The following is a 25125-nucleotide window of genomic DNA, read 5'->3' as shown; positions in this document are numbered from 1 at the left end:
GATGTTTAATAATAAAACAAAGAATGTTGTTAAAATCAATACTTAACGTTTTAAGCAGTAAGCATATTTGCATTTGAATGATACAATAAATCCTCCATATTTCTTATAAAATTTTGGAAAATTACGACACAGTAAACAAATCTTGCAAAATATCTCGGCCTTAGTAAAATCATGAAGAGATATTTACGAAATTTTCAAACTGCTAAATATTTTATGTGAATGACCTGCTGTATTCGCATTTATCGAAAGAAAACCTTGTTTTTATTTTTGGAATATTTATTTTCAGTCGGGAGATATGTCATGATGATTGTATGTTATTTTTATATCTTCTCTGTATAAGATAAAATAAAATCATTGCCTAACATATTCCTGATGAAACCTTGAATACCAGTTAAGGGAATCCGTATGAAAATACTGAAATAAAACCTCACCCTTCGTGTTGATATTAAAAAGATTCACATTATGGAGACACACCGTTATTATTATATAATATTATGGAATCAGCTTTTAATAAATCATATGTGATTTAATTAAGGCAAGTCGCACCAAAAAACACTAGGATCAAAAATGTTACTTTTTAAAAATATGTTAATATTCGTTTTTTTTTTTTTTTTTTTATTTATTTACAATTTTAAAAAACCCGTTAGGGTTACATTAGAAATTAAATATTGTCTAGTCATTTTATGTCTCGTCTAGTCTAGTTAGTTCAGTCATCATGTGCTTTTTCAGATTGATTTTAAATTTGTCTCCATTAAAAGTTTTCAAGTAGTAAGGTAGGTCGTTGTAGTGTTTAAGTCCATTATGTAGTATTTTTGACTGTCCTGTGTTTGTCTTTGCTTTTTCAATATGATAGTGTTTTTGTTGTCTGGTGTTATATTTATGTATGTCAGCATTTTTGACTAATATTATGTCGTCGTCTTGTATGTTTCCCAGTGTTATTTTGTGCACAATTTTTAAGGTCTCATTTTTAGTCAAGTAGTTTATGTCAAACTGGTGTGTTTTTTTGTACAGTTCAGTCGTAGAGGTCAGGTAGGGTAAATTGGGCTTAATATTATGTACAATCAATTTTGATGGGAAACGCAAAAAATATTATTTATTTATTTAAACATTTTATTTATACAATTTTATCATAAATACATGATAATAGTTTACAAATTAATAGAAACCACAGACTAATTATACACATTTTGATACATATATTTATTTATTTGACACTTTATATACAAATACAATATATATATATATATTTAAGGGCGGGCATATTGCCTTAAGGCAATTTCTTCTCGCCTACGCATACCGTTCAGTTTGAGAAAATTATAAATACATGGACATATTGAATCTTACAATTTTATACAAAAATTAAAAACAAAGATTAACAAAATAAAAATATATTTTTTAAAAATAACACTAAACTATGAAGAGAGGAGAGGAAATGGGAAGGAAATAAGAAGGATAGAGGAACAATTTAAATATTGTGACATTTCAATCTAGATTATTCCAAAATTGAGCGGCTACTACTGTGAAAGCGGAAGTAAGAAAATTAGAGATATGACAGGGTATTAAAAGGGTTCTCTCGTTACTAGAACGAAGAGATAGTCCGTGTTGTGAAAGAGGTTGGATGAGCTCTCTCAGATAAACAGGCGAAGTATACATACACACATACACACAAACACATATATACAATACACATATACACATATATATACATATATATACATTTATATACACACAAATATACACTCATACATACACTAAAACATACATACTTACACACATACATTATATTTTTATTTTTTTTAAGTTGAACTTTATTGTGCTTGTCCTTAGTTTTTAAGGTCTCGTCATGTTTCCGCGCCATTAGTAATATGCTATTTTATTACAAAATTATTTCTTATAAGTTCGCGTTCATTTATTTATTTATTTAAATCAATAGTCATACAAAATTAAAAAAATACATTCAAAGTAAAATCAATTAATAAAAAAATTAAGAGTTTCATGAAGAAACAATAATATAAAAGATAACATACAGTTCACCAGGAGTAAAATTAAAAAGGATAAAAAAATATTACTTTAGTAATAGTAAAAAGTAATGAAAACAATAATTACAAATTTCGCTTGTGCAATATGTTTCACTTAACTTAAAAATAAGCATTTCTGTTTAAATAGTTGTAATATTAAAAATGAAGGATGGAAAATGTACAAATTATAAAGTTTGTTGATAAATTTAAAAAAAAAAAAAATGTTTTCCCATCTTTTCAATTTAAAACGTCTGTTAAGAAAACTCACGAAAAGAATGAGTTTCCTTTCTAAAATTGTCAACAGAAATAAAAGGCTTTGAAACGATCTTAGTTCACAACATTTTTTGCGATATTTATTTCATCAAATATGATTTCTATGATATACTTAAGTAAGACTTATTTTTTCAATTCTTTTTTTGTTTTGTGAAAGTTTAAATGTTCTTCCTCTGTTTTTTTATTAAAAAATATTCGGCTGAACTCGTAACAAATCAAGCTTATCACTTGATCACATCCGGATACAAATATTTTCTGTGAAAACAAAATCCCTATATTTCAGCCTTTATTGTATGGAAATATTCCTCAGAGAAACAGGAATACGAAAAATCCGCGTTGTTTGATTTATGGAGTAACTTGAAACTTTTCTTTGCTCCAACTTTTAAAATGTTAAGAAACTACCCTCTCCGTTCGTTGCATTGTAACGACATTAAAAGACGCCATCGATTTTAATAATGATATAGCACTAGATGTAAATAGATCATGTATTTGAAACAAACTACAATTTAAAATCATGTGAGCTTGGGTACAATCCCTTTGAATGTTTAATAGCCAATATTTATGTGTTAGTGCCTGTCAGTGAACAAAGTACACATACGAATTTCGTTTATGTTAGAACGCACATTACAACATTTTATTTGATAACTTTCTGACATGCACTAAACAAACAAAATATATTAAAGATCTCAATGGTCTGAAAGATCCAAAATATATTACATATATATTTGGAAACTTTATTATTTATTTTGGAAAATAAGCATTTATTATTATTTCTCGAAAATGCAAAGCTATTTCTGTTGGTTTGTAGTGAACTTTTTTGTTGGAATGAAATGGTTAGTTTGACTTACCGTGGTTTTAATTTAAGGTTTACGTGAAATGGAATGAAAGATTCACTTACATTGTTCTGAGATTTAATAGATAATATGGTGAATACAAGATTATACAATTAATGATTCAAGTAAATACAACACCAAATATATTAACCGTGACATAAATTTATATTATGTGGGTATTTGAAAGTTTTAGAGAGAGAGAGCAAAAAGCTAACTGAACCGAAGCTGACACGGGACACGGAGATTCTGTTGAGTATCGATCGTGTCGACGTCGAGCAGTTTCGGTGTGCCTTACGCGGTGTTGTTAGCGGTAATAAAAATAATGTTCATTTACTTCACAATATTTTTAACTTTTTCAAATGTTTGTAAACATTTTTTTTTATTTTACCCTCTAAAGAATTGAAGATAATCAAGTAACAACAGGGATAAAGAACATTTCAAAGAACGTAAAACCAATTGGTCCAAGAAGAAATATAACAATAGGAGATCGTTACCTGGCGTTGCCAAGTGTGTAAAATAATTAAATCACATGTTTTTATTCACAATAAGGAATGATTCTTCTCTTTATTTTAACTAAAATAGACTTATGGAACAATTAATTTCTTTCGCGAATTGTTTGCAAACAAAAAATTTATGAAAATAAAATTGTACAAAAAACCTAAAAAAAATTTTTTGGAATGTGTGGATGTGGGAATTAGTGGGTGAGGGCTTTCAATGCAGATGGAAAAATTGAGGATATATGAATGTTTGAACCTAGGCAAATGATAAATGTTACACAGTCAAAAGAAAACATTGGCCACGCTCAATTTTATAAACTGCCTGATGAACTTAAAAACGATAAGTCGAGTAAATCTCAAAGTGTAGCACACGAAAAATATTATTTGAATCTTTTTGAAAGTGACAATTTGTATCATAGTTTCTATGAAAACGGTGTAAATTACGTATTTTGATGTTCAAATGTGAGAATTATGTTCAGTTAATATTTTTTGGTGCGACATTTTGTTTTATGGTACGTCCCAAATAAATTTATTTAATTTGTTTGTATATTTGCTATTTTGAAACTTTTCTACCCCTAGGAAAGCGGTGACTACTCTTTGCTTCATATATTGCTGCACTGATGATTAAACGTCAAATAAATACAAACTGGTGAACCAAAAAAAATAATTTTTATTTCGATCATTATTGCGACCTAAAGCATTACCCAAAACACTTCATAATGTTAATTTGATCTAATCGCATTAGTTTTTTTCTATTTTAATAATTTTATATATTTTTTTACTTAAAATCACTAGCGAAGCCAAATATGAAGCAAAGTGTGGTCGCACGTAAAAAAATAAAAATTCTTAAAATTCCCCTGGGGGGTCGCGAAGCGTTTTTAGTTAATTTTATTTTTCGTATGGCTATATTTTAAAATTGTTATAATATAATATTTTCACAAATCTGGAATAATACTAAAAGTATATTAGTTATAAAAATAATTTTTTACAATTCTTATGACATAAATATCAATGTATTAATTTATTTATTTTAAAAGAACAAGAAGTATAAAAAACCAGTTTTCATTCCTTATGTTCGAGTTAAAAAACGAGTACATACAAAATGGTTCTCAGTTGGCGTCATATCAATTTAAAGCTTTACGCCATGCTCGCAGAGTCCGCTCCTAACAATCATTGCAAGTTTGGCGCGGTAACTTAATACGATCCGTTTTTCCTATGGGGAGCAAAAAAAGTCTGGTTTTCAGGTTATTCAAAATATATGTATTTCAAACCATTGTAGAAATGTTTTATACGACGTCGCGTCGAATGGATAAAATAGTTAAAATATTACCGTAGTTATTTTTTAACTCATTAAAAAAAACGGTTTCATGAGAATCTATTATTTTCGATTTTTGACTGTTATGTAGGTACTTATGATCAAAGAACCGAGCCTTTAAGAGCTCAAATTATATTTTTAAAACCATTTTTTTTTATTGCTTACAGTTTTTAATCCACACTTCTGTTTGCAAGAAAATCCAAAACATATGGAACTTAAAAATATGTAATAATCAATGAAACGTTGAAATCAAATCTTTAAAATATCTCGCAAATGGTATTTACCCGAAAAAACACATATTATATTCGGTTTGCCATAAATATCTATTAATATCTCTGTATATTAAGTCTTCATTGTATATTTGCACATGTAAATTTTTTTTTTTTGTATATTTTTAAGTGTCCTCGGCACGGATAACAGTGAGGTCACATTATTTTTATTATAAAATCTGTGTTTATTTTGTGGAAAAAATGAATAGATAAATAAATATCTGTTATAATTAAGAACAAATTTATACCTGATTAAAATAAAAACCACAACGTTGCTGATAATTAGTCTTCCCGCCACGAAAGAATATCACTACACTTTTGAACTTTCTAAAGGATTTACAATAAAAAAATGTGTGCAAGGTTTTCCAATTATAAGTTGCATCTATCCTATGTGGCTGGCTCTACTCCTGGCAGACATACTTTAACTGTAGACTTTGAAGTAAACAGGACCAGGATAAAACCAGCAATATTAAATCTCCTCCGCGCTAATGGACGTTTTGATATAAATTGTATGAATCTACACTACTGACTCATTTCTCTGGCTGAGGTTTTATGTACGCTTTCGACTAATTATCTTTATAATTAGAGTTTACTTGCAGTTTTATTTCTAAAACTCAATTCCAGATGTAACAAACATCGTTAAAACTGCAAAATATAACCTTAATGTTGATGGTGTTTCTAAATTTTAACGAATGTGTCCATTTTTTAAAAATGTTGTGTTAGATTAAGTGCTCAAAGTAACTTCAGAATTCAGTCCTTGTCTACAAAAGTTTAGACAAACTCAAAACATTGTTGATGAATCCATCTGGTCTAAGAAGAATAATAACAATTGAAAAATATTTTCAGGCGTTACCTAGTATGTAGGTGAAATAGTTCAATCAAATGAATCTCACCCGCAACGATAAAGGTTTCAGCTCTAACTTTACAAACGTCAACAGATAGAAGAGCCGAAAGAATGTAGATGTTTAAACATAGCCAGAATGGTACATGTTAAGTGTGTGTATAGTGACCATTTAAACCAGCCAATGACAGGTCATGAGCCCTGTGGATGCTGCATAAAACTTCTATATTCCCTTCTGTAAAATGCTCTTCATGTCTGTTGTAATATGTTAATAGTAATTTGAAAAGTCTTAACTTTTCTATATAATAATATGTTTAATCATCTATTTTTTTAAATATCCAATAAAGGATTATTTAAAAACAAGTATTTACCGTATTAAAAAAAAAATTACGGCACACTTATGACATTAGCTACTGACTTCTTAAATATTTATTTATTATAATATATACCTGTACGGCCTAAGCCAATTACTACATTCATATGAAGTAACATATTTACAAGAAACTGAACTAAAAGAACCTAAAACAATGTAGCAAAGACAAAGAAGGGTAATAAAATAAAGATATACAATACATTTTAAAACACAATCAACATATAAGTCTTCAAGATAACCTTTATGTGAAGAATGGCGAAGAGATCTACAAAAACCCAGAAAATCTACCACAAAAAATTCCAGGTTGTGTGATGAATTTACTAATCTAAATTTTCTGAATATTGGGGCATTAAAAGATTTGACAAATAGCAGATTTAAATAAAAATAATTTTAAATACGTAAAATTAAATGATATTCATGATCTTTATAAATAGTTATTTAATTTTATTTTATTTTATAAAATGCTACCTATCAAAACTAAGTAAAATATTTTACATAGCGGAAGAATGATTATACGAGTAACATCTAAATAAACATGAGTTTTTATACAAAAACTAGATCTCTTTACCAGAATAGCCACCGAGGTCCAATATTCCGTAATTTCGTCTCGGTTTATATTTCTTCTTTTTTTCATATCAAAAGGTCTCCACAAATAACACTAAACGCTTACTCGAGATAATCAGATCCTCAATCACCCCCTCCCGAGGTCTTCTCTGTCCCTTATCGTCGTAATTTCATCATGTCGGACAAAATACAATAATGCCCATTGTATAGTTTTCTGAGGTCAAAATGTGCGGAGAAAATTGGTTCTTTTAGAATCGCATTCTCGTTTATGTTGAGAACGTATCTTAGAACAGTTCATTCTGCCGATAGGGGTGCGGTATTTTGATTTCAGGGCTTAAACTGGTGATTTAATGCTAATGATTTGTCCCGATTAAGTTCGCTCGTACAGTTTACCCCGATACATGAGTACGTGTTGAACAAATGGTTCGGGCGATGTAAAATAAGGCGATGCTAGATGTTGGCCTTCCGTTATATAAATAAAACAATGGAAGTTTGTAGATATCACGTCGCCGCCATTACTCTCGGAACAAAAGCAATTTTCACTCAAAGGAAAACTCATGTAGTTCGCCTTATTATATTTATGTAACACTTGAAACGCTGCTATGGCAAGCAGACGCACGTTTCCTCTAGCGCAGTGTTCCTGGCACCTGCTAATAATTATGGACTCCGTGATGACGTCATTCGGAGCTAATGACAGGGGGTCTGGCTAATGACGGGATGGTGCATACCGCATGATACTCATTCATATTAATTCCACGCGAAAGCTGAAAGTGCACCGCTTATTCCGATGTTATTGCATGAATATAAACATGATAATGAACTTAACATGCTCCATGTGATTATTACTCGTTAGTGTGGGTCGAGTATCCAAGTTACTTTGTGAGTCACTCTTTCATCTCGTATTATCTTTATTACGCTCATCCTTTTCGTGTCTCTAATTGGGTTAGCTAGCTTCTTTACTTTTGATATAACAAATTACGGTAATAACAAACTTCACTTTCACTCTTTCAAACTTTATTAAATCTCCTATTTGATTATTTTATTTGGCATTAATATGTACGAGTATTATCCGTAAAACTTTTGCTTTTAAAAATGTGAAATCACCCATCAACTGCATTTTGTTAACTTGTTAAATATTTTTCACTTGATAATGTATTATTTATTTACAGCCTAAACCATAGCCATCCTCATAATACAAGCACATTAAATAGAAAAACCTGCACAAACAGTACATAAATATATGAAGCAAAGACAAACCAGCCCAATTGAGTATTTTCATGTATTCGAAAAAAAGGTATATTTTCTTTTAAAGGGGAGGAAAGGAATTATTTTTTTCCTAACGACCCGACATCGGATAAATTTTCTACAGTACCCGAAAACGAAACGTTTCGCGCCTTGTGAGACAAATGGTACGTATTACGTTACGGCATTAACTTTTGTAATGTTCGTGAAAAGCGCACTCGGCGGGCGTGACATGTGACATCAAAGTATCGTGACGCCAATTGCAACCCATTTTATATGTGCTCGTATTTTGAATCCTAGATTTAAAAATTAAAGCTTGTTTGTTGTATAAAAATCCACTTAGTAATTTATTTCTTGTTAACGTTATTTTCGATTTGTGAAATAATAGTTTACAGCATATTCAAAGTATCAAAATGAGCTGCATAAATATCATACTTCAAAATGAACCACTCCAATTATCTTACATCTCACACTGTATTTTTGACGATAGGATCTACGAAAAGTGGAAATATCTATTCTAAAGAACTTTAAGTTGTGCATAGAATTGACTAATTTATTTATTTGGGAAAAAAACAACAGTTCTTAGATATTGTTTATCTTTAAAATAAGGTTACATAGTAACTTAAATTATAAAAACCTTCAATGATCATTTTCCACGGCTATGTTAGTTATTAATCAGGTGCACACATTAAAATAACCCAGTAATAGAATAAAATTAATTCAAAAGTAATGAAATGTAATTCAGAAACTGCAAAATAAATATGTAAATATAATAAATAATAACAAAAAGGGGAAAAAAAATAATAATAATGAATTTAAATAAAATACGTATTTATGAAAAATAAGCACATTTATCAATAAGTTTTTATTTTTCATAAGAAAATAAAAATAAAATATATAAAAAAACTTCAAAACTATTGAAGAAGGTACAAACATAAACATGAATATACCGTTTTAATAACATACTCATATGAGTAAAATATATAATATTATATAATTAAACAGGCGTATTATCAACGACAAAAGTAATCGTTTATTTAGTATAGGAAAGATGAAAAATGTCTAAAAATGAATATTGTACTAATGACATGCTCTATAGAAAAATCTTGAATTTGTCCTGGGTGTCGGCAAATCGAATGTAGTTATCTTCACATTTTGGACATCGTGAAATCAAAATTTATCTTAGAAGATATGCATAACAAATATTGACTTGTAGTGACACAATTGGGAAGATAAAAAAGATTAATTGCAACTGAGATGGGTCAAAACTAAAAGTATTTAGTATTTTTTAAAATGCATATACGGTCGAAGGACGGTTGAGACGGGTTGTGGTTTCTTGGGTAGTGTCGTGGACCCCGGATCAGGAGGTCCGAGGTTCGATTCCTGCTCTACTACAACTTGCTTCCGATTTTCTATTACGGCTTTTTAATACTTAAATAAAATGGTACCACAATTGAAATATCCGAGTAAATCATAAGCAAATATTTGTTTTAAAAAAAACCCGTCTACTTTTCTGTAATAAAGACTGAATAATAGATTTCTCTAGATAGATTATCCAGAATATAAGTCTTTTCATAGTTATTTGTGGCCATACAAGTAACTAAATTACAATGTAATTATGTATTTTATATCAAACTCTGCATTTGTGTTAAGTACAAGTAGTTGTAATTTATAATAACTAATTTAAAATTTTGATCATGCATAATATTTTGGCCTCTAGCTTTCCAGTTTGGCGTATTTCCGCTTAATTAATCGATTGCCTAATTAATCGATTGCCTAAGTGTTTTTCATTTTTGTTGTAAAATGTAAATCTCAAGAACTGCCTGGGGATGAAATCCAGTCTTTGTCTACAAGCATTGAGAAAAACTAAAGATATTTTAAATCAAACTAATTGAACGGAAAAAAAGTTTACAAATTGAATAAAAAATTCGGGCGTGGCCTAGTAGGTGAAATAATTCAGCCATGTTAATCACACCCACATAAATAACTCTCTAACTTCACAAAAATCAATAGGTAAAAGAATGAAAGAAATATGGATGTCCAAACAAAGGAAAAATGGTGAATGTTGCACAGTGTGCAAAGTGGGTAGTAAAATTAGCCAATGACCTGTCTCAAGCCCAGTAAATGTTTAGATTTTCACACTTCTTTTTACAAAACGTTCTCCTTCTCTGTTGTAATGTGTTAAGCATAATATTGTTTTTAACAAATAATCCAAAAGAAAAACACTTTTTATTATTTTTTATCCTTCATAGGATGAATTGACGATAAAAAAATATTTTAACGTCCTTTTGTGAATCGACTTGAGGTTTGCTTATCAGATAGTTTCCTTTATTAAGTTAGTATTCTCTTAATCTTATGCAATTAATTAAATCATCCCTTTTTTCCAGTTCCGCCTGGCGTTCCCGTTGTAGTAGAAAGATCTGGAAGGGAAGTTGAAGGCTCTCGCATCGGACCTAAAGAAGAAGGAGACGACCTGCTGCTAACTTGTCGAGTGCAAGGAGGTAAGAAGATCGGGATACTAATTTAGTTAGGCGGAAATTAAGTAATTAATTATTCACTCTGCTATTTCCGTTCATACGGGGACGACAAAAGCTCGCTTGGCTTGAGAATAATAATTATTAGTTAGTCAATACAGAAGATATCTCCCGACTGTGTACGCACATGTAGATCGAACTTTGATTAATAATGCATGTCTCCGAGTATTTACGAATCCAACTTAATAACTTTAATTAATAATCTAAATTTCAAACGTGTTTGGAATTTATATATTTTAAATCATTAACATGCGTTTTACACGCCGATGTAATAAATTTTTGCGTGTTTGGCGATTGAAAGTATACAAACCATTTTAATTGGAATAAATAAATATGAAACTGATTAAATCTATAAAATAGAAAGTGTTATGTTTTAAAGTAAGAGTATAGTAGAGCACGTTTTGAAAGAAGCTTGACCGCGGCGCTAGTGTCAAAATGGGAATTATCGTTCATGTCGGATTATTTTTGCCCTATTTTTATATTGTTCGATTTACTATTTTTTTTTTGAAGAACAAACTATTTTTATTTCTTTGTCAGATTGGATTATTCAATATGAAACACAAATTATTTAAAAGAATATCTTCTAATTTTGATACACAGCTAAGTAATAAAGTATTTAGAATATCTATAATATTAACTTCAATTTGTTTGGCGCGTTATTTTTTCAATATTTTACGACAATATACAGCAATGTATACATATCAATGATTCAAGAGTATACTTTACATTAGTTATGGTATTCAGAAGAATACTCATAATCGCATTTTGTAAAACACTGACAAAAACTGAACTCTTGTTCTTTTTTATTTTTATAAAAACCTAAATAAACTAACAAAAAAGACGAGTTGCATTGCATTTTTTTTTTATTCCCCAAAAATTTTTTTTAAAAAACATCCGAAATAATGTACTTGCCATCGTGGCAAATCTTTTTTCAAGCTAATATAAATGTTTTGTGACGATTTTTTCACTTAAAAAAAAATGTTTATTTATTTATTAACATACACGGCACGCAGTGCCTTTTACATTTAAATAATATAAACATTTCAATATAATGTGAAAAACTTAAAAATTAAAAATATAAAAGTATTATTTTACATAAATACTAAATATATAACACAGCCGTTTTGTATTTAAAAAAAAACATATTTAGGTATAAAAATAATTAACAATGTGTGCAAATAAAATTTTAAAAGGAAAATATTTTTTGTATATTTTTCTTAAATGGTACAAAATATAAGTATATTAAATACAGGAAAATAATTTTGTATCAAAAAAATTTTTTTTTTAATAATAATAATAATAATGACAATAAAAGTAATTAAAAAAATAAGTAAACACATAAATATGGTACACAATAGTACCCATACAAAAGTAAACATAGAAAGCACTATAATGTAAAAAATGTAAATTACCGTTAATCATCTTTGAAATGATTAAATAGCGTTAATTTATATAAGCTATACTTTAAGTGAAAAATATCAGCAACGTCGGAATAGTTATTGCCGAGAACATGGAGTCGATTCAGAATAGCATTATACGAGTATACGGTACGTGAATTGTTGCAACCAAACGGAGGTACTTGACGAGTCATTCGTCCAGGTACCTTGAAGTTAATGAGCGCTAATAGATTTGGGCAGTCCCATGTAAAGTTGACAATCTTATATAAATTCAATAAATCTGTAATTTTTCTTCTCTCAGTTAGTTTCAATAAGTTCAGAGTATTTAATAGGAAATCATAGTTAATAAATTTACATCTTATTCCGAGTTTAAAATTAACGTATCTTAAAAATTTATTTTGAACTCTTTCATGAGTATATTGGTGTGAACTATACTATGGAGTCCATATAGTTAAGTCGTATTCCAATTGGCTCCTAACTAAAGCTGTTTACATCAATTTCAAAGTATTAATATTTTTAAAGTCCTTTGTCACTCGCAAAATAAATCCTATCATTTTTAAGGATTTATTAGCTATGCAGTTTATGTGACTGATGAAAGACAACTTTTGATTAAAAATGACACCTAGATCTCGCACTTTAGAAACAGAAATTAGTTTGTCGTTCCCAATCAAATAATCAAATATGATATGATTATTTATTCTGAAAAATCGCAAGACCAGACATTTTTTCATGTTTAGTTGCAGCTTATTAGTCGAACACCAAATAAATAATTTGTCTAAATTTTTCTAAAGAGTTAAACAATCATTGACACTGTCAATCACTTTAAAAATCTTCATATTTTCAGCAAACAACAATACTTTAACATCATCAAATATATCTATAATATCATTTACAAAAATAATAAACAGTATTGGACCCAAGTGGGATCCCTGCGGAACACAACTTGTTGCTAAAAAGGAATGCGACTGAATATAACCAATTTTTACAGTTAGTATTCTACCAGTTAAATAACTAGTGAACCAATTTAGCATAGGTCCACTTATACCCAAGCTAGATAATTTATGCACAAGAATTTTTAGACATACCTTATCAAAAGCTTTGTTAAAATCAGTATAGATCGAGTCAACCTGTTTTCGTTTAATAAAAGTATCTGAAATAATATTTTCGTATAAAATAAGGTTAGTTAGAGTTGATCTAGATGACATAAATCCATGTTGAGAAGTGGTTACTACCTGGCTATAACACAAGAAGATATTTAACTCAAGATAATCTTTTCAAAAATGTTAATCATGATTTATCAGACAAAGTGAAGAATGTATTTTTTTACCCAGTTTTATTTTATTAACATTAACGGCAAATCTGCCTTTTACAAACATTTATAATACTAACATTTTTGTCTTAATATTTTTTTAATCTATGAATTCGAAACTGTAAGGTTAAGTGTCCTCGGCACGGGTAACCCCAGTGAAGTTACTTAATTTTTTTTATTTATTATTGTTTATAATGTGAAAAAAATTATTAAATCGAAATAAAATATAAACATTTTATATGTATCCTATTGACTGTTTTTTTTCGAAAGCTTCAAGAATAACAAATTTCATATATATCTTCAAAGAAATGTTATGACATGTATGTTCTTAAATATGCATATTTATTAATAAATTTAAAAAAACTTTACGACGCATGTATAAACGTTGTAAAGGATACGGTTTTCCAAAGCATTTTAGAATTTCAGTCCCTTAGTTCTTAAAAGTTTTTATTTGGCTGTAAAAAAACTGTAGGTACATGAACATAAATCCAGGAAATTTTTAATGTCCTTCCCAAGCGTGTCACAGTATGGAGAAAACAGAGTACCCTATTAAAATTCCGAAATGATTCAATTATATTTTGTGCGCAGTGAAATGAAAGTATTATTCGCATAAAACACAATTGCAGTTATGAAGTTTTACATTTAAATAAATATTTAAAAACTTATTACTTTTAACTCTGAATATAGTGAGATGATTTACAGTCTGAGAAATAAAATTAATTATCATAATTTTTTCTTCATACTCGCTTATTGTACCTACTATTTTTTACGTTAAAACAAAAATGGGATATTTTATATTAAATCTATTTCAAGTTCATCATCGTAACCTTATCTGCACCAAGTGGTGCATATGACACTGCACTGGTACCTACATTAAATTGCAGTTTATCGTCTTAATTTTATACATAAAGGTAAGATGTCAATCTTGCAGTAAAAATCGCCCTTTAAAGTACGTACTTATTTTATGTTGATCTTGCCAGGAGTCAAACCCGAGGCTTCAGACATGATAGTCAAAAGCTCTTAGCAACCTCGAGGCGGATTAATCTCTACTCTATTTATTTATTCCGGTTTTTTAAATGTGAGTAGCCATCGAGTCAAAAACATTTGATTATATTTCTTTAGGGGAACATATTTTTTTTCACTTTTTTCACTTTTGCGTGGTAGCGTCCGTCTATCAGTATATTGGTTAGCACGTGTAACTACAATACATGAACATTAGAGTGAGCCGATGATGTTTGAAGTTTTTTATTTTTTTAGCCATCAAAGTGAAAGGGGTCTAAAAAGTTGCATTTTGGATCACATTGAACGTTAACATTATTTAAAAAAATATTCCATACTATTTTTTGCATTTCGAGTAATCCAATATGCAACTTTTTAGATCCCTTTTATTTCAAAATTCGGAGAAAAAAAATTATCGGCCCACCCTAATGAACATGTTCTTGAGAGCTAAAAACGTTGAATGCACACATAAATAAAAATTTGCAAATATCCATTCAGTAAATAATCGCAGGCCCTATAACATGGAACGTTCTCCCAACAGGAGTGCTTAACTGTGAAAGCGATGTGATGTTTCAGAAAAAAAAAATTAACCAATCAGTTCTCTAAATCATTTAAATAAGTGTCTAGCATAATATATAAAACAATACTTGCTGTTTTACTTAAAAACTTAAATTAAAATTTAAACTCAATGAAAATCAATATTTAGAGAATAACTTGTAGCAATTCGTAAAGCGCCTTTAAGATATTAGATTACAAAAATGGCGCTACATAAATAACCCATAATAATATCATTTACCGTGGAAGAACTTTGGGACTAAGAAAAAGAGCGAAAATGTTTTCCTTTGCTTTAATACCACGATTACTTTTTTTATTCGATATTTTTGTTCCCGACAGCTTTGCATATTGTTTTCGACGATTATGTCAAAACATATGTATCATATTCTGGATAGCCGAAAATCAATACATAATATTTTTTTATGTGATCTCCGTAGGTTTTGGTAATATACATACAAGAGCAGAATAAATAGTATAACACGTGTATAATATGAAATATTTAATAAGCCCTTTAGAATTTCGAGTGTTCAGTGATTTAATTCGGGAATACTGATGTGAAGACTATTCTCAATTCAGGCATTAGTGACAGTAAAAATTTAAAAACGAAGCTTTCATTACACATTGTTAACATTTGTTCCTCTTTCACCTTTACGTATCCGATAAATTATTTAGGGTTTTACATAATTGGATCGTTTGCTTCGGTTCATCTCGTGGGACGAAATGGGTTATGTGACCCATTTTTTAAATAAATCACCATAATTCACGATGGTATCCCAAATGGCTGGTATTCTTTCTGTAAAGCGTTCCGAGCATTCCTCACATAGAGAAGCTTTCACTCTCATATCTAGCGCCCGTGTCACAGTCCTAAAGCTCCGAATCTCGCTTCAGGTAATGGCAGAGCATTATACGTCTTTTGTGACTTTTTGTTCGCCGAGACAAAGGGCCCTCGGGGCGTTTACATTCAAGGAACATGGTCCGCCTAGAAGGGCATTTGTGGACGAAAGCGACGCGTTGAATTTTCACGATGTTAAATGTCGCCGCACTTATGAAACACTCCACACTCGGAATACAAAGTTTCCCGCTAAGGTGGCGAGCTGGCGTCGTGCGCGGCAGCTCTAATTGACTTTTTGCGGCCTACGGATATAATTGTCAAAAAGTTAACCGAGGTGCGAAAACAACTAAAGCCTTTTAATACACAAAAACCATTTTTCTAACAAAAGTCATTCGTTTTAATAATATTTTCTTAAGTTACTGACTAGATTCAATACATTTTTAGGCAGGAATTTTTAAAAATTAACTCGCGATCAAAAATACACATACTTGATTCCATTAATAAATTTAGTTTTTTAAAATTGACACAGTTTTTTATTAAATAATTGTTTTCACATCTTTTTTTGTATAAACTAAGGGTGTCGTGAATTCATTTCGCAAAAGTCAAAAAAAATATGCGTATTCCATAATTATCTTCGGATTCTATCAAACTTATATTCTAATTCGTTTCGGTCTTATGATTTTTGAACAAAAAGTCTTATAACTCTTACACTTAGCACACAGTAAAGGCATTTAAGTTCAAACAATATTGTGTTAAGTATGTTACAACTTATATATTCAGTTTCATTAAAATAAATTGCAAAAAAATTATAAATCCCACCTGCATCTATAAAGGATTCAGCCCTTCTACTTTGTAAAAATTAACACACAGAATATTGGATAAAAAAAGAAGTTAAAACATTGTCAGAATTATGAATATTACACAGTTTACGTCGCTTAAACCAGCCAATTTTTCATATCATCAATTTTCAGATCATTAACTCTATAAACCCCTAGATTTCCACATTCTTTTCTCAAATATTTTTTCATATCCCTTTAAAAATATTTTTTTCCATCGGCTTAGAATCGGTTGATTTCCATCGTTGCGGCGTTGTGTCCTTGTGACAAGCACTACAAATGAGAAAAATCAGTACTACCAGAAATTTGGCATAAAAATGTTATATTACACGCGGTAAAATTAGAACATTTAATTGTACGGCGAAGTTTATAGAAAACGTAAAAAGAATATTATATAATTTGTTTCGATGACAATGAACTATTATACTTTAAAACATTGTACTGAGTTAAGGTTCACTTTTTAAATGTCAGCTCAGCTCACCGATGACAACTAACTCGTGACTACACGGACGGAGTAATTTCAATATTGGAACCTTAAAAAATCCTTCCAACGATAATACTATACATTTTTTCTTTAAACCTTGACATAGTTTATTGGTCTATTATGAGCACACTCATGTGCTACATTTCTACCACTGGTAACACCGCGAACAGACACCGGAAACAGGCCGACTGCTCGACGGCGCAGTTGAAGTTAGCCAGAACCTGCGTGTCCTCAATCAACTTTGGTTCAGTTTTGCTTTTGCTCTCTCTTACTAAAACCTACAATTACACACATCATGTAAATTTTGCGTCACGATTGATTTCATTCAGTGTTGTATTTGTAGGTTTTAGTAAGAAAGAGCAAAAGCGAAACTGAACCAAAGCCGATCGAGGACACGCAAATTCTGGCTAGCTTGATCGCGCCGTTGCGCAGTGGTAGAAATGAAGCACAAGAGTGTACCCATACTATTAACAAATATTTATTTTTTTGAACACTGAACTTCCTCATTATAATATATGATTTCTCAACAAAACATTATTTTCTTTATCTAGGTCGACCACCACCAACAGTTCGGTGGCTGGTGAACGGAGTGTTGGTGGACGTTGAGTATGAACACAGTACAGGTGACGTCACCGAGAACAGGCTATCCTGGCCCGCCATTGGCAGACAAGACCTCGCCTCTACCTTCACGTGTCAAGCTACAAACAGCATACTTGTGGCACCCCAAGAAACATCATTCGTACTTGATATGAACCGTAAGACTTACATAAATTAATGTTTATATATTTATACAAGTATAATTAGTTTATGCGTGTTGTTGCAAAATTCATTTTGATGAATTGTTATTTAGTATTGTTGTATTTTGAGGCTATAAGACCACTTATTTATTGAAGGTCTAAAATTTAGCTTAATTACGGAAAGATTCTCAATATTTTACATAATTAAGAAAATTATTAACTACTTTTTGTATCACTTTATTTTTATTTTTGAATTCCTATGTATTTTTTTTATTCACTTTTTTACTGTACGAGTCTTTTACATATTAAAATATATAAACACACTTCTTATTTAAATAGTTTTAAAAAATATATGGCATTATATTTATTTTTGTGAGGAAAATGTTTATGTTTTTATTATTATGAATATTTTTTTCCATGGCTATTATATGAGAATCACCTCAAAGGTGCTGTACAATAAACACTCATCACGTCTTGCAGCTACAGAACCCAAAGACGGTAGGGTTTTTAAGTTTCGTCTCTAATTTTAATAAGAGAAAATAACTTGATTACAGCACATTTTGTATCTTTAAAGCTCATGAACGTTTGTAATTTCAAATCGTAAGAAATGATTAGGAAAAGAATTACGAATTATGACTGCCTTAAACTAGGTTTAATCCAATGAGAAAAACTGTATGCTTTTCAGAGAAATCTATTTTTTAATTTTAAAAAGTAGTTCTAATTGACCCTAGTTAGGTGTGCAATTAAAAATTCTATATGAAGATATAATGTTTGCATATGTTATTTACTTATATTTCCGTGTGATTTCTTATTTGGTTTTTTTGGGAACTGTTTTGTAAAAAAAAATTAAAGTCCATTTTTTTTACCATTTCATGAAATGAGTAAATAACTTATTCTAGAAAATTGGAAATCGAGTTATGGTTGAGTGGGGTTTGAACTTTGGGAATCAGAACAATTTTACGAGACTATAACCCTGTTCAAAACATTGAAATATTAACATTATAAGGAATATGTTGGATGAATTATATGTTTCGATAAATATAAAATATTTTAGATAGAAATGAAAAAAAAAAATCTTGTATTAAATAAACATGAATTTTTATTGCAAAACGACGAAGTGTCTATTTTTTTAACCTCTTTTTTTTCTTCCATATTTCGCGTCACTTAATTTGTTTTCTCCAACAGTACGCCCTTTGACCGTGGAAATGGAAAAGCCGAATTCACCAATGGCGGCAGACAAACGTTACAGCGTGACGTGTATATCGGCGGGAGCTCGACCCAGTGCTGCCATCTCCTGGTTCAAGGGCAAACGGCAACTTAAAAAGACCAAGGTAAGACCGCTGACATTTAAAAAATATCGGTTAAACCTGACCTCCTTACTGTCATGCTTTCCTGGATCTTATATCTCAAGCAGTTCATCATGTTTTACTTTATATTTTTATAATATTTCACGTATTTTTTTTTAATGTTTTTAAAGTTCGACGGATTAGGTTTTTAATTTTTAAAAAGTATTATTATTATTATATTACAAAAATATTTTCATTTTTGCCCATTAAAGTTTAAAAGTATCACTAAGATCCAGATGTACCAAAAAAAATAAGTTCAACAAAGTGTTAAATAATTGCGGCTTTTTGTCAAAACAGGTTGTTTTAACTTTTTTTAATGCACCCTTTTCCGCGACTTGAATAAAACGCATAAATTGTTATTCAATCAACAATATTTAGAATTTACAATTGAATTGCCGAAAAATTGAAGACAAGGCTGGATTCCTCTTCCTAAAGAGTTGAAAAAATGTGGATGTTCAAACAGAGGCAGATTTGTAAACGCTTTAACTTCCATATCCCTTTTTAAAAATGTTTTTCCTCTGTATTTGAATGCGTATAAATTTCAATAAATATTAACATTTAAATTTGATCGTAACTTTTTCATTGCAACTGCTCTTTAATCGTGTCTAAGTAAAACATTTATTTCTTAAAAATATTGTTTCAATAACAAAAACAAACAAAAAACATCACTTCGTTTTCCCGTGGGGGTAGGCAGAGGGGATAGAACGCCATGTCACTCTATATCATGCACGCGCTCCAAATGTTCTGACTATTGACATAACCATCAACAAGAATCTGTTGGATTTAGTTATGCCATGGTTTTCTCGGTCTTTCTGGTTTTCTGTATCTATTAACAATCGAACCGTAAATTTTATCACCATCCATTCGTTCTTCATGTATAAACTAACGCCAAAATCCTTTTTTTACTCATCAAATGCTCATCTCAACCTTACATGATGTACGGATCTCGACATTTATGCACCTATCGTCGGCATATTGTTTCGCAATATAAAATATTGCTGGATTCCGGTTCATTCTAACCAATTATGTTTGTAAATGTTGATTCCAATATATTATTGGTAAATTGTGGATGGATTCAATTGAAATACTAGCATTTCAAGAGTGCTGTACATTTAGCTTTTTATGGCTAAATTACTACCACTCAATGCGCAATAACGCAGCAATAAACTTCTTATACTGAGCCCTCATATGTATCCATCTTCCATAAATTTTACGAACTTCAGAAATACTAGGTTATACGAGTATGTGTCGGAAGAGTTTCAATATGTGTTTTATTTAAGTTCCGTCGCAGCTTTTTACAATAAAGTTGACGTGAGGATTTTGTTATCTGTGCGCAGGATTCCGTTGGCAATATTTATGCGGAAATCCGCACCGCCCGAATAAGATTAATTATTTGATAGATTTATTTATTCTCTTCCCACAATACAGTCAAAGCGAATCAGAAAAATGTTTATTGCGTTCATAAATCTCTCGAGTTGAAAGGGAATTCAGCGTACTGCGTACTTTCACCTGAATCTCGCAATTACCCCTAAATCTTTCTGTCAAACGGGAGCGATCTGCGTACAACATACGTCTTCCTCTAAGTTGCATTTAAATATTCCTCGTATCTAATTTACGAAAAGAGCAAGAGTGTGCTTAGAATTTCATCCTTAAAAGGACCCGCGAAAGAAACGCAATAAATCTAAACTCCTTTACAAAGAGTTTACAGTACACCTTTTCTTCCATCTGCGCTCGTAATACTACGAGTTAACCTACATGGATAGTCTTCGTGGAATTTTTTGATCATTTCAAATTTTTTTTAAATTCTTTTATTTAAAAAAAACATTTATTGTATTGTTTGATTAATATGTTGGTTTTTAATTTCTTCTTGTAAATTCGAAATGAAAAAATTGCATTTATTTATTGCAATTCCCCATCGGTACAAATTTAAACCACTATATTTTTGATAATTTAAGTTTAAAAAAAACAAGAACAATAAATTATTGTTTTTCATCTATAAATGACATCATTTAATTAGAAAATGTTCAAAAACTCTATATTTAATAAATGTATGAAAATTGAAAAATACTTTCAAGCGTTGCCTAGTATGCGGGTGAAGTAATACAATCAGATGAATCTCATCCACATCAATAAATATTTTAGCTCTGTAACTTCAAAAACATCAACAGAATATATTAAGAATTTAAGGAATATAGATGTTCAAATATGGGCAGAATGGTGAATGTTACACAGCGTGTAAAGTAGGCACATAAACCAACCAATGACAGGTCATTAGCCCCGTCGGTGCCTAGATTACTGTATTCTCTTCTCTAAAATGTTCTCCGTCTTTATTGTAATATGTTAATAATTAGTTTAGTGTTAGATTCATGTTTTGTTTTGTAATAATTGATGTGTATTATACCAACATAGCACTGTGTGCACAACAATAGTTACACATAATTAATTAATGTACCTTATCATTAGACAAACTAAATATCAAATTATTCATTTTTATATCGAAATACTGGTATTACGTTCAGAAAACTGAGTCGTTGTTACACACATGTATATTTCTCCCTTGAGAATTATACATTTCGCTAAAATGTCGACTGTGACATAAATATCAAATTTCATCTTAACTCATTACTCATAATAAACATGAAGGCAGATGCCTCGAGTAAGTTGCGTTACCGAGTAATTAAATTTAATTAAATCGATAAAGTCTAGGTGATGCAGAAGCGAGAGCACTAACAGGCCGAGCCATAACAGAGCCATTGAGTTTATAGGAAGACATATTAACCCGGCTCTGTGTAAAGGGGTGTAATAATCACCCCCCTCCTGGTCCACTTGGGCCCCACTATACATGAGGGTGGATACCTTCACTCAGGGCCTCAATACAAGTTAACCGGTTACTTTCGTATTATATATTTTATCTAACAATTCTTTCTACGTATCCGCATCGCATATTCGTAAATACCCGACGCGTTATTCGTTCGATATGTTTTGGAATCCACTCGAAGTGGCTTCGCAAAAAGCAAACGTGTTGGGTGGAGATCCTGACGCGTTATTCACCCAAGTAGTAATCTTAAATAACTGATTCTTTTATGACATTTATGGTGTAGCCTAGATAGCAAAAAGAAAACTATAATGTTTTTTTTTTAAGAAAAATATTAGACCTAGATCGTAAAAAATTTCAGCCCAAGTATTTTTTTTGTAAAAGCATTTCTGAGTGATACTAAAGCATCCCAAACAGATAACGCGGCTGGTATTTACAAATATGCATTCGCATACTCCCTTTGTAATATGTACATCGATACACATTAAAGTTCAATATTCGATTGATGACAACATGAAATATTTATGTTATATCTGAATATTTTAATTTGGGATATTTTTTCCTAATAACAAAAAATTATTTATACATTCGTACATATTTATACTTAATTAAAGTAGTTAAATCAACATTGACGAATAAATGTATATCGCAGGGGGCTAATTAACCGTTCACAACGGAGTCTTGGTGCCGAATTTTACGCATGTAAGCGAAGCATAGAAAACAAGAATGAACGTAGGATCAATGCTGTCGAAATTCGACCCTACGATATGTGCACGAATGTTAAGATCAGTGTTTATGTATGGCGGAGATAAGCACTATCTACAAATTCATGAAAGGAATTTTGCAAAATAAAAAAAAAAGGCGGCTAAAAAGATACCAGATGAATTTTGATAATTGAAGTAATAAAAAAAAACGTCCGAGAAAGTCATAGGATAATCGAATCCAAAAAATATTTGATGACGGACAAGTCAAAAGTCGAATTGATTGACGCGGGTGCATCAGAAGATGCATGAATGTAGAGAAACCGAGGTCTGCTTGCTCCTGTCTGCAGACAGAGTTTTTCAGATGAATTTTAAGGAAATAATGAAATTAATAAAAATATTTAATAAAATATGTACATAACTAACATAATTGACGTTACAATTAAATACTCGCATGCCAGTTACAAATATACAAACAAAACCGGTTACTCAAATTGGTGGCAATTTGGGAACCCTTATCCTCCCTGTGAGGGGTATAGTAGAACCTATTCTCGTATATTCTCTATATCCACGGTTCACATGTGTTCTCCGACGGGGAAAAATTTACAGACATTTAACAAATGCTTGGAAACACTAGTTTCATATGATATTATATTTTCTAGTTTTAGAAGTTAGCTAGGTGACTTTGTTTACTAATGATTTAGTAGGGGTGACATATCATTATTGTTTTCAATTTAAACACAAATTTTAGAACGTAAAATTGCGTTTGTTTTATTGTTCGTGCATTAATTGCAACACATATATTTCTTTGTGCGTCCATATTTTCACAAAACACTCATTATTTTAACCGATTTTTTAAGTTGTTTTTGTTTATTTTCGTATTGTCAAAAAGTAGAAATAACGTCATTTTACTTTGTCCGGACGGATGATGAATATAGTTCCATATGTTAAATCGAACCAAAATCCTGGACGAAAATTTTCCTTTCGATTACTGCTCTCGGGTAAAAGCTCTGATAAAGAAAATCGAGGGTAACAAATCCACTTTGTAGTATACTAGTGGTCGGTATGTTTGTCTAACATGTTCAAACTCCTAGGTTCGATTTCAGTCATAGCAGATGTGGCATATTGGTTCTGAAAATGGTTCTGCACTGGCATACACCTGGCATACACTGATTTTATACAACAAAAATAATCCAGGTACGCTGCAATCGTAGTACCAATGCAGTGCCTTATACTCCACTGGATGCGGATAGGGAAATGATGAAGGTGTAAATGTCGAATAAACACAGTTTGATTGATACTAGTTTGGAAAAAATAAAATCCTGCCTCAATACCTCGACATCTCGATGTTCCACAAAAAAATACACATGTACATCCTGATAAACCACTTTTCGGGCAATGTGTCATCAGGTGCCCAAACATGAGCTCAATATTTTACATAAAAAACCATGAAAAACTATTAAAAATTTACAAACCGCGAGGTATACCATTACAATAATTAACATAATAAAATAGTGAAAAAATTACGCATGAAATCAAAAGATAAAAAATAAATATAGATGCATTGATATACCTTCTTTAATTACCATCGAGTACAAGTTGGAATATAAATCATTTAAATATTATAAATCAGAACAAAAAATATCTCTCTTTTTATCAATTACCCAACATTTATAACATTTAATTTAACTGGAGACATTATTTTCAGACCATTTGGCAATATATGAACCTTTTAGTTATAAAGAGCTCTGATTTTATTTGACAACATTTATTTTTAAATTTCGATATTATTTAACCATCAACAGAAGTAAATCTTTTAAAATATTTATTTTATTTTTGTATGTAGAATTAAACATATTACTTGCCAAATAATTTTGTTCGGTGATATTCCTTTGGCAGGTAATATTTTCAATAAAAAGAATAGAAAAACGCACTACTTTTCGTGTTTTCAATAAATTGCGGACATCTTGAAAATAATGGTAATCATTGTTCAGTTGTGTTATAAAAAATTTAAGCGTGACTAAAATTTAGATTTCACGAATAAAAAACTCGTATTTCTTTATAGTTTCGTTTTCTATTTTCGTATGATCAGAGGTCTGTATTATTGGACATTCGTACACCTCAGAGATTAATGGTCAGGCACTTTCCCTTGGCACATAGCAAATAGGTGTCGTTTTAGCTATTTCATTTGGCATACGAAAGAAATATAACCCTTTCTTTGTAACCCGACGGGGTATTTTTATTTTCCTCTTGTAAACGTGTAAACTAACGATTTGCAAAGCTGGCTCAGCGCAAACAAATTGGCACATTTTTATACAAAGGGCATGCCTAGAGCCCGCGATAAAAATCGCCAGT

General features: G+C 30.5%; 1 protein-coding gene across 1 annotated transcript in view; it reads left to right on the top strand.

Annotated features, from left to right (window-relative positions):
- Positions 1 to 25125, top strand: part of LOC148280308 (synaptogenesis protein syg-1-like) — a 243498-nt gene that overhangs the window by 51205 nt on the left and 167168 nt on the right. Inside the window, exons 4-6 of the mRNA XM_088228614.1 lie at positions 10613 to 10726; positions 17723 to 17926; positions 19094 to 19239. Coding sequence (XP_088084740.1) covers positions 10613 to 10726; positions 17723 to 17926; positions 19094 to 19239 — 464 coding nt within the window. The remainder of the gene's footprint in view (positions 1 to 10612; positions 10727 to 17722; positions 17927 to 19093; positions 19240 to 25125) is intronic.

The sequence above is a fragment of the Micrasema longulum genome, unplaced genomic scaffold (genome assembly GCF_059751315.1).
Source record: "Micrasema longulum isolate JH-2025_06_02 unplaced genomic scaffold, ASM5975131v1 h1tg000597l, whole genome shotgun sequence".
In the NCBI taxonomy this organism is placed as follows: domain Eukaryota; kingdom Metazoa; phylum Arthropoda; class Insecta; order Trichoptera; family Brachycentridae; genus Micrasema; species Micrasema longulum.
This window is presented reverse-complemented; position numbering and strand designations above follow the sequence as displayed.